The sequence below is a fragment of the Dama dama genome, chromosome 30 (genome assembly GCF_033118175.1).
Source record: "Dama dama isolate Ldn47 chromosome 30, ASM3311817v1, whole genome shotgun sequence".
NCBI lineage: Eukaryota > Metazoa > Chordata > Mammalia > Artiodactyla > Cervidae > Dama > Dama dama.
In genome coordinates, this window is record NC_083710.1 from 38,935,960 (window position 1) to 38,953,412 (window position 17,453).

The window sequence follows — 17,453 nt, forward strand, 5'->3', positions numbered from 1 at the left end:
TCAGAAATGTGACGTGTAATATTCAATAATTTTCTGAATTTCTCGTATTCTCTGAATTGCCATTATCTCCGTTGATAATATCATTTGATGTACAAAGGTTTTTATTTTTGATGACATCTGCTTCATATGTTTTAAATTTTTCTTTCAAACATTTTATATTACATTTCTGGCATTTCTAGTGTCTACGAGTGTTGCTAGTTTGATCCTTTGATTTGCTGTTCTGCAAACTTAGGGTGGCTTGTGTCTTTATATGTTTGGAGTTCGAATATCAGCTCTGGAAGTGTTTGTGGTAAATTCCAAAGCCAGTATTCAGTGTGTTACTCTAATGCCTGAACACAGGACTACTTTATGTTTCTCGGGTAAAAGTTTCCAGACCTCATGGGTCCTGTTGAAATGGAACAAGAACTCTGTCTGTGGACCTGCTTCTGGTTGTCAGCTGTCTGGAGTCATTTTCCCTCTTTTATCCACTGGGGGCCAGACTGGCAAGCTTCTCCCTCCTTTCCTTCCTCCTCCTTCTGATTTTTTTAAGTTTACCCTTGTCTGGAGGATGCTAGCTTTCTGTGGAATGTGTCCCTGTCTCAGGAGGGCCCTGGCTATCTCTCCTGTCCTCTACATCTTGGGCAGCTATCCAGATGGAGCTTGAGGTGACTCAGGGTTGGTAGGTGTCTCCAGGGTGGATCCATGAGAACATGCTGTCATGTCATCTTTGGATCCCTGCTTTTGCTTCCTTTCTCACTTCTGGGGATTCCTTGATTTCTTGTAAGTGCAGCAGTATATTAAAATTTTAAAGAAGTGTTTTATTCACTATTTTAATTTGGTTTTAGCAAAAGAGTTGTTCATGGTATCTGGTCATCATTACTATCAGGATTGAATGCCCACTCATTTAAAAAAAGGACATGTTTTAAATAAGTGGGAAAGCACATAGAACAATATAAATCACACCCCTGTACCTACCTCCTTGGGTAACATGTTAATAGCCATTTTACTTACCGTCTTTAAAAAAAAAATCACAGATATGATTCAGGCCCCGTTGGGTTTCCTTTAGATACCATTCTTCAGCCCTGCTTCTTCATCCACAAAGATAACCACGGTTTTAAAGTTGTTTCCTTTTTGTGTTTGTACACTTTGCCTACAAAGGTAAATAATATAGTATATTGAGTTAAAAATGTTTTTACATAAATGATACATTGTATATGTCTCATCGTTTGCTTCTTCAGAATAACTTTCAGAGTTTATCTCCTTGGTAAACATAGCTCTTACAAACCATTCTACGGTGGTACTGCACATATTCCCGGTTGGTGGGAATGTCGTTGTTGTTAGTAGTCCCGTAGGCATGTCTGAGTGTAGGGGAGAGGTTCTCCAGGAATAAGTGCCCAGAAGTGGACTGGTGCACACCTTGCTGTTCAGGCCCATGAACTTACTCTAGAGAACTGTGAATTTCAAGTGAATGGCCCATCTTAGATCATCAGCAGTTTATAACTGTTTGCAGTACCCCGAGCTCTCCAGGCTCTTGTTTTTGTACTAGACTTCTGTCCAGCATTCAGAGACAGACAGCTCATTGTTTCAGCGTGCATTTCTGAGGTTCCCAGTGAGACTGAGTATGTCCCCTTGTTTATCGAGCAGTTTTCCTTCTACTCTGTGAGTTGTCTGTCCATTGGCCATTTTTCTGCTGAGTTGCCTATCCACTGGGATTGGGTTTGGCCGCATGTAACAGGAAACGCCGATGACAGTGCCTGAGCTCTGGGACTGAAGAGGACGCGCTGCCCGTCATGCTGCATGTTGTCCTTTCTTTTGTGGGGTTTTTATGATTAATCCTTTGTTAATTACATGCAGTGCAGTTATTACCTCCTAATCGTCTTTTACTTACGGTTAACGTTTAGGAATTATTTTAATATAATTGAATTGATTAATTTAAAAAACTGTGTCTTTTATTTATTGTTTAAAAAGTCCTGCCCTACCCTGGTGTTTTCCTGTGTCTTGTTAAAAGTTTTTTTAAAGTTTTGCTTTTCACTTTTCACCTAGAATTTATTACTGTGTATAAACGGGTGGAGAGCTAATCTTACGTTTTTGCTTATAAATAGCCAATGTTCTAGTGCCTTGTATTGTAAAGTTTAGTCTTCACTAATTTGTTGCATCTCATGAGTTTCTGGGAATTCTCTCTGTTCCATTGTTTGTTTTTTCCTGCTCTTATACTGTGTTTTAAATTATTATTATGCCTTAAGTGTTGACACTTAAATTATTATTTTAAGTATTTATATCTGGTTGGATAAGACTCCCTTCTTATCATTCTTTTTCTGCATGTTTTTAAAAGGCTATTTTTTTGAACTTCAAGTGTGATTTGCTTTTTATTTGAGGTGTAATTGACATTTAACATTGTTAGTTTCAGGGATTTCCCTGGCAGTCCAGTGGTTAAGACTCTGCTTCTAGTGCAGCGGGTGAGGGTTTGATCCCTGGCCAGGAACTAAGATCCTGCATGCCATGAGGCTAAAGACAAAACAAACAAAAAGCAACCAAAAAAAAGCCACCCGAGTTAACGTTAGTTTCAAATGTAAGACATAATGATTTGTATATATTGATAAATGATCATCATAATAAGTCTAGTTGACATCTATCGCCAAATATTTTTATAATGTGTGTGTGTGTGTGTGTGTGATGAGAACTTTTAAGATCTGTCCTCTAAGCAATATTCAGATAAGCAGTTCAGTATAATTAATTGTGGGCTTCCCAGGTGGCTCAGTGGTAAAGAATCTCCTACTAGTGCAGAAGACCTGGGCTTGATCCCTGGGTCCGGAAGATCACTTGAAGAAGGAAATGGCAATCCACTCCAGTGTTCCTGTTTGAGAAATTTCATGGAATAGGAGCCTGGCGGCTACAGACCATGGGGTTGCAGAGGCGCACCGGCTTTGTGACTAAACAGCCAACAGAATGGTTATTGCAGTTACCACGCAGTGCTTTACACTCCCAAGGCTTAGTTCTTTTGTAACTGGAAGTTTGTACCTTTTAACCACCTTCATTCATCTTGACCACTCCCCGCTCCTGCTTCAGGCAGCCACCAATTTCTGTTTTCTGTATCTTATGCTTAGGGTTTTGCATTTTGTTGTTGTTAGGTTCCAGATGTAAGCGAGACCATAAGGTATTTGCTTTTCTCTGTCTGACTTATTTCATTTAGCATAAGGCCCTAAAGCGCCCCTTTTCCAAATTATTTTGACTGTTCCTTGTCTTTTCTTAGATGTGTCTAGGTCACCTTGTCATATTCTGAGGTAGTACAATTCCAGTTTAAGTCTCAATAAGGTTTAATTACTGGAGGTGGATTTTGGGAGGTCCATAAGCACGTTTTTAACCACAGTTCTCTTATAATTATAAGGTGCATTCCTTAGCATCATTAGATGGGGGGGCCAGAGAGGGGTCCTTGCCCAAGGCTTCCCAGCTGTTGTGCTGCACAGATAAACAATTAGAAACCAGGTCTTTCTGATGGCTGTAAGGGATTTTTAAGAGAGTTGACCTGTTGTAAGCAGAAAGACCTGTCTACCTGTCTAGTGCAAACTGTGTTGCGTGCTCCATACTCAATGTCAGTGCTCTTCCCACCTCTCCCTTGTGCATGGGCTCGGCTCTAGGAATTTAGAGATGAGTGAAAGGATGGCTCTGGTGTCACAGAAACAGTAGAGAAAGGAACGAGGGCAATGAATACCTGCAGTACCTTGTGATGAGTCGGGTGATGGAGGCTTCACACGTGTGGGTACTGGGAACTCACGTGTTGGTGGTGTGAGGTGGGGTAGAGACGTCTCTTGTGCTCCATCTAGGGGAAGGTCAAGAGAGGCTGGTAAAGAGGGACGGGACTGAGGCAGCTGTGAAGGGTGACGTTCTGAAGAGGAGGGCATTCTAGGTCAGAGCTGCCTGGGGATCTTGGAAGGGAGATGCGTGTGTTTGGTTTTGACTCCCAGCCTGTTGAATCTTCAGGCACTGGGGATTTTTTTTTTTTTTTTTTTTTAAGATGAAGTTTCTCAGGACTTTATAATAACTTGCTACTTGGAAACCGTTTTAAACTCATTTTCAAGGAGAAAGAATTTGAAAGTTTAGTTTTGAGAAATTAAAGTGAATACCATCTTGTACCTTAACTTATTGACTTGATGATTTTATTGTTTGTATGATATTCAACCAGGTGGTTAACACAAGCTTTTAGTTTATACTTCATCATTTGAACTTAAAAATGAAATTCATTTTTTATGTTATATTAAAATTGTATTCAGACGTGTATGTTATTAAGTGTATGACATTAGGCTGTCCCAGTATCATTAACTTTCGGAACTGTTTTGTTTGTAGAACTTGTGTTCATAAACAGTATAGCAGGTGGTGGTAGTGTTTAGCATGCAGTGTATTCAGGTCATAGTCAGTAGATGAAGGGTCTTATGAGAGCACAGACTCAACTCGTTGAATTAGGGAAAATGGTGGAAATGAAGAATTTGCAAATGAAAAAATATTTATATTTAGCATAGTTAGCTGTTCACAGTATTTTATTAATAAAGCCTTTAAAAATATTCAAGGGGACTTCCCTGATGGTTCAGTGGCTAAGACTCTGTGTTTCCAATTTAGGGGATGTGGGTTTGATCCCTGGTTGAAACTAAGATCCTGTATGCTGCAACTAAGTTACCTGCTGTAACTGAACATCCTGAGTGCTGCAACTAAAACCTGGTGCGGCCAAAATTATAAAACAGAACTGAATGTAACACAGTTCTTTTTAAAAGACTGACACATAGATGATTTACAGTCTTAGTTTCAGGTGTACAGTATAGTCAGTGGTTTTGTAGGTTATACTCCATTGTAGGTTATTACAGGGTAAGAGCCGTAGTTCCCTGTGCTGTGCAGTGTGATTCTTCTTCTCTGTTTACCGGAGATTTTTAGTGGAAATTTTTCATTTTTACCTGGAGAGCTGTAGAGGGTGCTATATCTTTAGGAATAGTAGTCTGAACTGGCTTTAGCTAATTAGAATTCCTTTAGGCAAGAGAATCAAAGTTAGTTGACTTCTTGGATTTTTAAAAACTATTTTAACTGAAGATATAATGACTAATGTTGCATAGTGGATAGACTTTATATTGAGTATCGATTTAATGTATCTGGCAAAATGTTTTTCATCTTCCTAGGTCTTTGAATACACTTGAAGTGATTTCCCTAATTTATATTGGTTACAGCAACAAAGGTTTATTTTTTTGCCACCCACCCCCCCAGTTGAGGAATCTGATATTTTAATCTGTATGCTGTATAAGCCAGTCTCTCCTTCTAAGCTTCAGATGGGTCTCAGTGAGGTCAAAGATAACTGAACCGTGGAATGGGAATGTATGTTTTAGGTTGGGCTGGTTCAGAAGATACTGTCTTTGAAAGAAATATTGTTAAAACAAAATGGAACTTGAAGACCTGGGCAGACTATATTAAAAGATCATTTTTAGAAATCAAGTTTTAGTAACTTTGGATTCAGTTTCACCAGTGCCTAAGAATTTAGAAGTGATTTGAACTTCATCAGTTTAAATGGAATGGTATATTTGGGAATAAGAGACAATATTAGCTATGTTTTTTTTAAAGTTTACCAAAAATTTTTAAATAAATACCTGCCTTTCTAAAATGTTAGGCAACTTGATCCAAACCTTGCCAGGAGTTTCTTCTGTTTTCTTGAAGATGTATTTTAGGTGTCTATTATAATATTTAATACTGTAGTTCCTTAAGCAAGTGTTTGTCCTCCTGTTGTCCCCGAAAGTGAAAATATCTTCTCTTGTTGTGGATAAAAGGATTGCTATTGTTGAAGCCTCTTTATTAAACAAGTGTGCTCTGTGTGTGTTTGACTCTCAAGGCGCCACCTTCCATGGTTAACACCGAGCAGCGCCAGCATGCCGAGCACATATTCTTGTCATTCAGGAAGTCAAAGTCACCGTTTGCCGTTTGCAAGCATATTTTGGGTAAGTGTGTTTACTTTAAAAATACCTAATTTTTCTATCTTGAACTTTAGATGTTTGAATGCATTTAAAGATAAGCAGGTTTGTACAGTTAAATTTTCCATTAGTCATTCCACTGGAGTGACTTTAAAGATATTCCATAAGGCCAGAGAGAAAACTTTGGTTTTGCTTTGGATTTTTCTTCGCTGAGTGTCGCATTCAATAAGTTGTTTCATTATTGGCCATAATGTCAAGGCTGATAATGGTGAGAGGAAAATCTAATGTTTTTTCTATTGTTTTCAAGTATGATATCACTTACAGGAAATGCACTGTAATTCATCCCAGTGTTTTAAAGTTAAGATTATTTTTGGAGATTTCTACAGTTTCTTTTAGTTGTTTTTTCAGTTTTTTAAAAACCGTATATAATAGTTTGTACTCAGCTCACGTAGTGAATATTAGTCAGTTCTGTGTAGGTTCTTCATTGTATGTCCTAAAATGAAACATTGAGTTTTTTTACTCTTGTAAAAAATGTTTTGTTTGTACTTTATATCTGACATACGTACAGAGTGATCTCTTTCCTTTAAAAGTAATAACAGCAATTATAACTTGTTCAAAGATGGCATTCTCTTTGCCTCTTAGATATTTTTCAATTATTATAAGAAAGATTTTTGTAGGCTTTTTTTCTTATTTGGAATCATTTTTTGTAATCCCTATTGGGGGCTCTGAAAGGAAGCCTTTTGAGGTGTCCATGGCTACAGAATTGGTTAGTTGAGTGTTAGGAGCTGAAGAATCTGCCGTGTGTTCTTGTGCTTTAGGAAGGCTAACCCGCTGGCCCCCAGCGCTCTGGTAAATAGCCCACAGTCGGTCTCTGTGTGCGCAGTGCTTTCCGGGTCAGGGCTGAGGTCCAGGGCCTTTAGTGGAAGGGCTGGGCGCTGGGGTCCCTGCAGCCTGGAAGCAGCACGGGAAGTCACATTGCCCCTCAGAGCCTTTTCTATCTGTGAAATGGGCATAATGATGCCATTTCCTTAAAGGGACTTGACCATGTTAAGTCGTAGTGAGGCGCAGATATAGCAACATGTGAAAGCACTTGGCGAGAGGTCAGATGAAGGTCATTGTTATGTGACCATATGTCAGACGGCCTTTGAAAAGTACTCTGTGCGGAGCTGGCAGCGGTGGTAAAGGCGGCCCTGTCCCCTCCAGGAGTTAGAGCTTGAGTTAGAGAAGCAGTCCAATACTCACCTTTAATTCTAAATGAGGCAAGGTTTTTTTTTTTTGAGTAGTCAATTTTTATACTTGGTTGAATTTGTTTCTGACACTAAGAAAACTTGTTACCATGTGGAGAATATTTAACTCAGTATTAAAAGAAGCAAAACTGAAGATCATTAAGAGTAGGAGGGAGCCTTGCTTCTTCATCCTTACGGCCTTGAAGCTGTCAGAGTCAGTGGAGGGAGAAAAGCTCAGATGATCTGAGCCTGGCTTTTGAGGCTTCGGCCTAACTGCGTCAGCAGGTCCCCGCGGTGTCTCATCCGACTTCCGGCCACGACTCGGTTGTCATTCTGTACTGGCTGGGAAATACCGGTCTCAGTGATAAGTATGATATTAGAGTGTATTTGTTTACCACTCTCTTTTTTAGAGTATGTATATTTTATGAAGAACTATTGCTTTGTTATGACTTGAGCTTGTTTTAGAATACTTTTGTTTTCCTGATAAAAATTTCTAAAGAATAGTATTGCTAGTTCTGGCTACGCTACTGAAAGCATTTTGGGTTTTGAGACATAACTATTTAAAAGTTGGGTGCATGTGTACAAGCATAATCATTAATGTACTGCAAAGCCTGGTGTTACATTAATGTTGACCTCTGAACTTCACAGAAAGCTTAACTCCTTACCCAGTTGCCACCAGCCCAGAAACGTTAGTTCCTCTGAGAAGACTTCTCACGCATGTGGCAGTCGATCGCAATCCAGGGTTTTCACGTTCTTGTTTCGGGATATAGGTCACTTGTGTGGAGTGTCTGGGTGATAGGTTCTGACGAAGGGGAGGCTTTCTCTTGGATGTTTCCTTTTTCTGACTTTTTAAAATTCTTCCTTCTCTCTTCTAAGTTTTGTTATTTCTTATTTTTCCTCATTTCTTTCTGGTCTTAAGCTTTTGTTTTCGTTGTAGCTTTAATTTCTTTGCTCTTTTCTGAGTGTGTGCATGTTGCATGTTTCTGTGTTTTGTTAGAAGGGCACTTTCTGACTTTTTCGCCTCAGAAGTCTTTGGAACTTAGGAACTTACTAGTTTTGTAGGGTCAGATGTTCCTTCAGGAAACCTGTGCGTTCTGCTCTTGTTGAAGAAATTCCCCCCCCAGACCAGCACTTTTGGAGCTCTCCGAGAGAAGAGGATTTTTCTCGTTTTTCATCTCAGAGACAGCCGAGACAGAGCGAATCTGAGCCTTAATACTGTTGGTGTGCGTGTGTCACCATGCGGCTTACATGGCCTCTGCTTTGGACGGGAGCCCCAGCGGGCAGGGCGGTGCAGTTGCTGGATGCTGGAAGGCAGTGCTTGTGCTCCCAGCCCTTAGCTTTGCTCTCTCTCTAGTCTTCCTGTCTCTGTCTGGTTTCAGATGGCCGACAAGATGCACCTGAATTTTATTTATAATTGTTATTAGAGTGAGTTACCATGGTAGGAAGTAAGAGCTTCCTGCTAAGCTGGCTTAAATTAACTTGTCATCTTTCAGACAGTGTCCTAGTCAGTGGGAAGTCACCCCTGAGAGTGCTGGTGATTCCAGCTGAGCCGGGAGCTCTGCACAGGGACCTTGCAGTTTTGAGCATCTCAGCAGAGAGAAGACAGAGGCTCCTTTGTGTGCGAAGGCCTCACCTGCTACTGGCAGGCTTGCAGAGTTCTGGCTGCCGTCTTCTGCATGTTTCTGTTACGTTTAAGTGCAGTTTAGGAAGGCCAATGGCAGTGTTTATGAGAAAGAACTTTTTATTAAGTTAGGAAAACTACTCTTAAATTTGGAATCTGACTTTTTTTTTTTTTTTTTCAGATTCCTCCTTTCTTAAAAGAGACATTTTCTTACAGAAATAGTAGTACAAGGAAAAGAGTTCTCTTGAAAACTTCTGTATGTCATTTACTTTCTGTAATTGTCCCCTTACAATTGCAAAGAATGGGACAGGGAGGAAAAAGGCTAGACTGTAAGCACAGTTAGATAGGAGCATGTTCAGCGGTCATGAGAAGCGGGAGTGCCTGCCAGGCCCCCTGCTGGCGCCTGCATTCAGGGCGGGCCCACATCACCCAACAGACAGGGCCAGCCACGCGGGCCTCAGTCTCCTCTGTCTCTCTGTGCGACTTCTTCAGCTGTGTCATGCAGGGATTGGATTAGGGGATCTTTAGGGTTCTGTTTCTAAAATTCTGTAAGTCCCTACAATATTACTTCCCTGTTCAAATCCAAGGTTAAGGATTACAGGTCCTTAAAAACTTTACGTTGCAGTGAAAAGTGCAGATAGGCAAATAACCATTGTTTTAAGAAGAGGTTTATAGTAGATGATTTGAATTACTTTTATGAGGCAGTACCATATTTCTCCTTAGTGAGCTAAATAGATAATAGCACTGGTTTCTGTTTCAAGTCCTCTTTGACTAAAACACTTTCTTTTCCCTACTAGAACTTTAAATGCATCTTTTTAGGATCGGTTTACATTTTTGGAGACTATTGCTTTATTCATTATATTTTAAGTTTTCTAAAATTTTGTGAGTTCTGATTACCATTTCTGTTAGAATTCATGTTAAAATGGCATGGACTAATCAAAAAGAAAAAAAAAGAAAAAGGTCCAGATTGATTCATTCCCCTACTAGTTTTGATATTTTCAAACCCGCCCCCACTGTACCCTAGTATAATAGAAATTGACGTAGGCATACCTTTCTTCGAACACTTCTATAGAAAATTGTGTCTAGATCACTTGTAATAAATGGTCTGCACTTGAAAAGTGGAGAATATGATGTGCCTGCTCATGTCTTCATTCTCTTCTGAGAAGTCATTGTAGGTGCTCTTCTGTGCCTACAGGTGTCTCTCGGGCCTCAGGCACTCCTGTGCAGTGGTCTAGGCAGAAACCCGGAGTCGGATCAGACTCCGTGTGGGTTGCACATGATGGTTATTTTGTAGAGCTTCAGAAAATTTCTACTTTTTCTTGACTTCATTTTGACTGTTTCTCCCTTTTGATAATGCTGCTTTGGAAACCGATAATAGTGGTGTTGATGAATAAAAGAAAAAAATAGAAAATTAATGTAAAGTGTTTCTTCAGTATGTTAATTTTCTATTTTTTTCTTTTTTTAAACTTTCTTGATTTAGTTTTAGTTTACTGGGTAAAAAAGGAACAGGTAACCATCTCCTTCCTTGTCTGAAAGTTCTGTTTAAAATGAATAAGCGCAGAATGCGCAAGGGAAGGTGAGCTGCTGTTTAAAGATGGTGTCTGGTTTCCCCTCAGAAGCGAGTTCAGTGCAAATGCTGTAACTTGCTCATTAAAGCTGGATCTTTCTGAGTGTAGCTTTGGGATTTTACTCAGTTTGATCACTACTGCAATCAGAAAATTCACAAGAACTTCTCACCTTGTGTAAATGTGACTTTATTATTTCTTAAACATTTTGAGGAAAAGAACCTGAATGTGATTGTGCTCATTTCTGAACTTGCTATTGGAGATGGGCCATTCTGCTCAAAGCTTAATTACCTAACAAACTTGAGATGTCTTGACAGCATGGCTCATCACAGATAGTAATGTTCAGAGGCTCATTTGTCAGATTCTCTGCAGATACAAAGTTCTGTTTTGCATAGGGTGAGAATCTCTTAGAACATTTTCTGATTGCTTTCTATTTTTATTTTATTTTTGTTAAAGCTGTGTTATTTTTTAGTTCTTCATGCTTTGGAAGTAACAGTTGAAGAGAGGTGAGGAAAGTTTGTGACAATTGTGATCGGTGACTAGCTGCCACCTGCCTGAGGTGTCTTCTGAGAGGAACTAACCTCTTTGTGGTGCTAGAGCAAGGTCACTGGATAAAAAAGGAACAGGTAACCATCTCCTTCCTTGTCTGAAAGTTCTCTTTAAAATTAATAAATGCAGAGTGCGCAGGGGAAGGTGGTCTGCTGTTTAACGACGGTGTCTGGTTTCCTCCCCAGAAACAAGTAAAGTGGACTATGTCCTCTTCCAAGCTGCCACGGCCATCATGGAGGCCGTGGTCCGAGAGTGGATTCTCCTGGAGAAGGGCATTATCGAGTCCCTACGCACCTTCCTCCTGAACTATGTCCTGCAGAGGCCTCAGTGAGTACCTGCTCTCAACTCTTCCTCGGGTTGGGTTTTCCTTTGCTTTTCAATCACTGACGTTTATAGTTAAGCTCTGTGTGTGGCTCGTATCTTAAAAATTCACATACATGTGATTGTAGATTGTTTTGAAACTTAATGAAAGAAGATTTTTTACTATAAACTTGTGACACTGGGTTTCATTTCTTTGAATAGATTATGCTTGGATGTTAGGGCTTTTTGTTGTTGTTTAGTTCTAGGCTTTTGTTTATAAATAAAAGTTGATCTTTGACTCAGTCGAAAATCCTTTGTACTTACTTATGCTTCTTTTGGTTCTTGGTGTGTATTACAATAGGTGAGTAGCCATGAGGGTTGGGGGAAGTCAGGCACCATTAACATGTACATGTTGGGAAGGTCATAGAGCAGAAAACACTGCATTCTTTTTAAGTTTCCTGTGGAGAGGGGTCAGGTCTGAGGAATGGGGTGAGAGTGAGTTTTCTTTTTATATTATACACATTGTGTTGTTTAAAAATTTTACAAGATTGTGTGAATTCATTTCCTGTATGATTTAGAAACAAATGAGGAAAACTACTGGCTATACAGGTTTTGGGGAAAATTCATTTACTGTATACTTTTGTACCATTTTTTTTTAAGTCCCCTCAATGCCAAGTCTTCTAAGGAGAGGCATCGTACATTGTCTGTGTGCAGTTTGTGCAGCTGAACACTCTCTGCACAGATATTTATTTTCACACTCGATGTAGAAATGTTACGTGATGAGAACTGCTGGTGATTAAGGATGCTGGTCGTGGTGACAGAGATGCACACAGCCTTAAAGATATGTCAGAGTGTTCTGTGTGGCTTTGTTCCTGCTTGGTTCACTAGCAGTCTCTGAGTTCACAGTACTTAGCACTCAGTAAAGTGCTAGTAAGTGCTTCATGTAGAAAAATGCACAAGGGAAAAATCCCAACAGGCTGTGACTCAGCCTGTTAGCATCACAGGTTGGAAGGATAAAGTGTTCCAGGGATGAGCAAAGGAGCTTGTCTCCGAGTGAGGGTGTGGCTTATTTGTTTCAGTTTTAACAGCATGAGGAAAACTTGCTCCTGTTTCAGACCTTTCTCTTCTCCTTCATGCTGTTTTTCTTCCTTTATTTAAATTTGTTGTTTAATGAACCCTTTTGGATGTTGCTGTCAACTTGCCCTGAAGCTTCTCATGTATCACAGTCCACCCCACCCCGCCCCCGCCACATACACACACAGACACTCCCCCACCAACCTGGAGCTGCTCATTTATCACAGGTCTCCCCATCCCCACCCGTACGCGCCTACTTACCCAGCCTTTCAGCTTGGCAGAGTTCAGTTGTGTGCATGTCATCTCTTGTGTTATCCAAAAATCATCTCACCATAATAATTCCAGTGAGTTTAGGAGCTATTTTAGAGTTGATTGTCAGGTTCCACATGGAAATAGTTCACTTATATATTGTCTCCCACACTTACTTTTTGGGAAAAAAGTTTTCAGCCAAGTGGAAAGAGGAGTGCTGTGACCATGCCATGTGCCTTCTCCCTGGCAGAGGCTCAGCCAGTGATTGAGTGACTCCCACCCCTTAAATCCTGCAGTGCAGCTCTCCTCAGATCATCTCAGTGCTCTTGATATAACTCTGTATTTACATTATTCACTATAATTCTGACCTTCCCAGTTGTCTGAATAGTGCTGCTTGTATCCCTTTTATCTTCTGTAGGTTACTTTTTGATCCAGGATTTAACCATAGATTATATGTATTTAGTTGTTGTGTCTCGTTTAATCTAAAACAGTTCTGCCTTTTTTGGACTTTCATGGCACAGATAAGTTTTAATCTTGTAGAATGTCCTGTGAGTGGATCAGAGTCAAGTTAAAGATTTTGGTATGCCACATGGGTAGAGTGCTACAGGTTAGGGACTGTAGACTAATACATACATACTGTTGTGTATCTCCCATGGCAGACACCAAAGTTTTCCTTTCTTTTCTACTGTTTCCTCCAATCTGTGAGTGAAATGCAGGGTACACTTTTTAGAGGCAGTATAGCATAGTGATTGAGAACTGGACTATGAATCCCCCTTGTGGCCCTTACTAACTCTATGGCCTTGGGCAAATTAATGTCTTTGTGCATTAGTTGTCTCATTATTAAATAGAGTGAATAGTTGTACTTTACTCAAAAGATTGTGAGGATTAAATGTATTAATTTTTGTGAAGTTAGTTTATATAAAGACAGATCATAAGCACTTAATGAATTTTAGGTATTACTGTTCTCCAGTGATTTGGGCTTCCCTGGTGGCTCAGATGGTGAAGAATCTGCCTGCAGTGCAGGAAACATGGGTTTGATCCCTGGGTTGGGAAGATCCCCTGGAGAAGGGAAAGGCAACCCACTCCAGTATTTTTGCCTGGAATTTTTCCATGGACAGACGAGCCTGGTGGCATACAGTCCATGGGGTCGTAAAGAGTCCCAGTAGTGATCTTTAAAACTAGCTCTGTGTACCTTTCTAGTGGCAGTCATTGTTTCAAACTGTTGTGTCCCTGAGAAGTACAAACATTCCCCCTGGTCACCTCACATTTTTACACACAGTAGGGTCTTTGCTTTTATTTGCTTAATGAATCCTTCAGGTCTATTTTGAAGGAATATTTTTCTCTTCATTCTTGACAGAGCAAGTCATGTTTGTTCATTTGGATGAATGTCTGGTAAATGCCTGTTGTGTGGCAGGCAGTGTGCTTTTTCCATGGGACTACAGCAGCATGCTCGGCATGGCAACCAGCCTGGGAGACACAGTTAACCCCCCAGAAACAGACACTTCGTGTTGTGTGTGGTATGGGGAACCCTCCTCTGGATGACCAGCCAGGTGCAGAGAGAGGTGTTTAGGGGGCAGGCCCTGAGGGAGGTTCAGTGCAGCTGCAGTTGTGAGAGTGAGTGGAGGGGCTGAGATGGAGGGAGGCCCAGGAACCCCCTTAAAAGTGAGGGCTCTACCTTTTATGTCTGCATGGGGACACCATTCAGAGTAAAGCAGGCACTGTTTGTTCTTGTGCTGGACGGCAAGGGATGGGGAGTCTGGGGTGGCTCCTACTGCCATGAGCCATGCTGGGGAGTTTGGGTTTTGTCCCAGGGGCACGTGGTTATTGAATCTGTGTGACGTTCTAGAGGCTGGATTATGAAGTTCAGAGTTAGGTTTTCCAAGCCTTCCTTTTAAGAAATGGTTGTGAAAAGGCAGTTAAGTCTGTATGTCCCTGTGGCCCAACGGGCTTTGTAGGAGGCTTCCATCTGAAACAGGTGTTTCTGCCACCACACTGAGGAACAGAACTTAGATATAAAGACTTTTGTATTTCGTGTTCGTATCTGTACAAACAGGTTTTTAAGAGTGTGTATGTTTTTATGGTGCTGTGTCTTGGCTAGCTGGCACATTACCTTTCCATGTTAGCAGTGATGGAGATGGAGACGAAGTTGCAGCATGTCCGTCTGCAGGGTTGCCCGGAGTTGCCATGGCGCTTAGTGTGCATGGACTGTGAAGCTGAGAGTGGGCAGTCCTTGTTGTGACAACCCTGTTACTCTTACCCCTATTTCATGAGGAGACTGAGGCTCTGGGTGTGAAGGAGCTTGCCCAGGGTCACATAACCGTTGCTGCTGGAGTGTGGATTCGAGTCCCGGACTCTGCAGTAGACCATTGTGTGACCAGGAGCACGCCACCTTAGTTGTGAGCCGTGCTGCTAGCAGCTGCAGGCACAGTGAGGAATCTGGGAGTATTTTTATATTGGATTTGTGTAAAAGTTTTCACAATGATTTTTATGTTTTACAGCCTCCAAAAGTATGTTCGGGAACAGATTCTATTAGCAGTAGCAGTAATTGTAAAACGAGGATCATTAGATAAATCAATTGACTGCAAAAGCATTTTTCATGAAGTCAGCCAGTTGATAAGTAGTGGCAACCCCACTGTGGTAAGTGTGCTATTTGTAAATATTTAAGTTTTATTTTGTATTACACTAATACTGTTACAGCAACAGTAATGGGTATCTACATTAAAAAAAGGCACAGTCTGATAAATCAAGCAATTTCTGTTTGTTCATGTTTTCTTCTAGTCTTTCTTTTATATGTGTACATACTGTGGGTAGAGTGTACTTTGCTTTTTCATTTGATTCTGTTTTTCTGTGTTACCAAGATTCATAATCATAAGTTCATAAATCTTGTATAGTTTTCATAATCCTATTTAATGGTGTCCAGTATTACAAGCTAATATACCATAATATTCTTAACCATTACCCTTCTGTTGAACATTTCCCCCCATTTTTAATAAACCTTTCAAAGGATTTGGAAATGTGTGAGGCAAATACAAAAATGATATCTGACATGAAAATTCTTAAGTGTTGCAATACTAATAGGTGAAGGCGTGCTATGACCACCAGGTGTGCCTGCACACCTGAGTTTTCTGGGGAGCCTGGCTGGTTCTTACCTTTCCATCTCCTGTTGCCTGTGAGAACCGGTCAGTCTAGAGAGTGGTGGGCTGTGGTCAGCTGTGGTTCTTGGCTGGAGTTGCTGACTTCATCAGCTGGGGGAGATTTAGTTTGTGTCCAGTTGGGGTTGGCAGTACCTGGCTCAGCTGATTCTCAGGTGTTAAATCTTTCGGTATTTTGGGCCATCTTTTCATTTTCCCAGTTCCTTTTCCTTAATCATTTGAAAGGTGTCTTTGAGGCTCTGCCCCTTACGTCTCTATATGGATGGTGTCTAGTGGTCCCCCAGCGAGCAGGGTGGTGGTATGTGACTTGTGGTGTGAGATCATTTTAGGAGGACCATAGGCCCTGTCCCTTCCCTTCTACAGTATCTGGGGTGTCTTCTGCCACTTCTGACACACACACACAGACACAACATATGTGTGTGCACGCTTACCTCCCACTCCTGGGACTGACCCAGTGAGGTCTCCACCAAAGGAATTTCCTATATCTGCCCTAGGTATTTCTTTCCTTTGGAGTTTTTCTTATCAGCTTTATTGAGTAAATTCCATGCATTACTGTATCCATCAAGTTGTGACAGTTCTGTGTGCCAGTGAACAACCACACAGTCAAGACGCAGAGCGTTTGAGGTTGGCTGTGTAGATGGTGTCCTGTGTGTTGTGTTGTGGCTGGTTTCTTCCAGGAGCCGTGCTGTCGGTAGAAGTCACTGTGTTGATGCAGATGTTCTGTCTTCACTCTCCAGCCTTGGCACATGCAGCTTCTGAGTATTTGAAATGTGGCTTGTGTGACTGAGGAGCTGAATTTTTTGTTTTATTTTAATTAAATTTTATTTGAATTCAAGATAGCCACACACCACAAAAGACAACTGAATTGGACCCTGTAGTCTAGAGACTTTGTAGTCTAAAAATCCTATTCTGTGTTCCTTCCACTTAATTGTAGTCTTCTAGTTTAATTGTTTATATAAAGCTAACAACTTCAAAGATGTGCATGTTTGAATCATTACATTTTATGAGTTGTTTTGACTTGGTGTAGTGAGGAGCTCTGTTGAAAATAGTCTGCAGATAAGATTCCATTAACAGTTTCCAAGGTGAAGATACCTGGGAATACGCTCTCAAAACCCTCTGTAGGTAGATGGAGTCTCCCACTTCTGGTGAAGAGCTTTGCTCTTGAGGCACTGGCACCTCAGGGCCTGCATTCATTGTGTGTCCAGAGTACCACAGTGGCGTGGATTTTGTTAACCTTTCCTGCCTCACTTTTGGCCATGTGGGCAGTCCAGCAAGGACCTCGCTGATGGTCATGGGGAAGTCATGTGGCAGCCTGTCTGGCTGGAACTCATAGGGAAAAGGTTGGAGCTGAGGCTGCCCCTTGGAAATATCATCCCAGCCCCAACTCTGAACAGGCTCCTCTTTGTAACTTTGATTTTACTTAGCGACTCTCTGTCTCAGGTGACTTGTGTGCAGGACAGGATTCCAGCTCACTGTGACTGACCAGGAGGTGAACTTGAGGAACTTAGCAGTGGCTCTGGGATTGTTGTTGATTGTCCTTGGTGATCCTGTCGGCTGAGGTGTCAGTGTCGAGGTGGAATTTCTACTCTGTTCTCGTTCACCATGGTAGTCTCTGGATGCTGAAGACGAAGGCCTGGAGCCCTTGCTGTCAGGAATGCACACACGCCGGGAATTGGGAATTGTGCCCTCCTCTCTCTCCCCCTGGGTAACCAACCCTGACCCACCCCGGAAAGTAGGCTCACTGCAAATGGCGATTGGTTCTTAGAGCCACTGAAATAACCGATGTTCCAGAATGATTG

The 17,453-nt window shown here is 41.2% G+C and overlaps 1 protein-coding gene across 5 annotated transcripts in view; it reads left to right on the top strand.

The window, feature by feature from the left end:
• The window catches only part of XPO4 (exportin 4), a 93,278-nt gene that overhangs the window by 11,407 nt on the left and 64,418 nt on the right, over positions 1–17,453 (top strand). For 3 of the 5 annotated variants that reach the window (XR_009691305.1, XM_061133369.1, XM_061133371.1), the window contains exons 2-4: positions 5,840–5,945; positions 11,065–11,206; positions 15,001–15,139. Coding sequence is in view for 3 of the 5 variants with exons in the window: in XM_061133369.1 (XP_060989352.1) it covers positions 5,840–5,945; positions 11,065–11,206; positions 15,001–15,139 (387 nt within the window). In the remaining 2 variants the exon portion in view is untranslated. Of the gene's footprint in view, positions 1–5,833; positions 5,946–10,802; positions 10,957–11,064; positions 11,207–15,000; positions 15,140–17,453 lie in introns of those variants that run through there. The other 2 variants (XM_061133370.1, XM_061133372.1) reach the window with 2 other exon arrangements.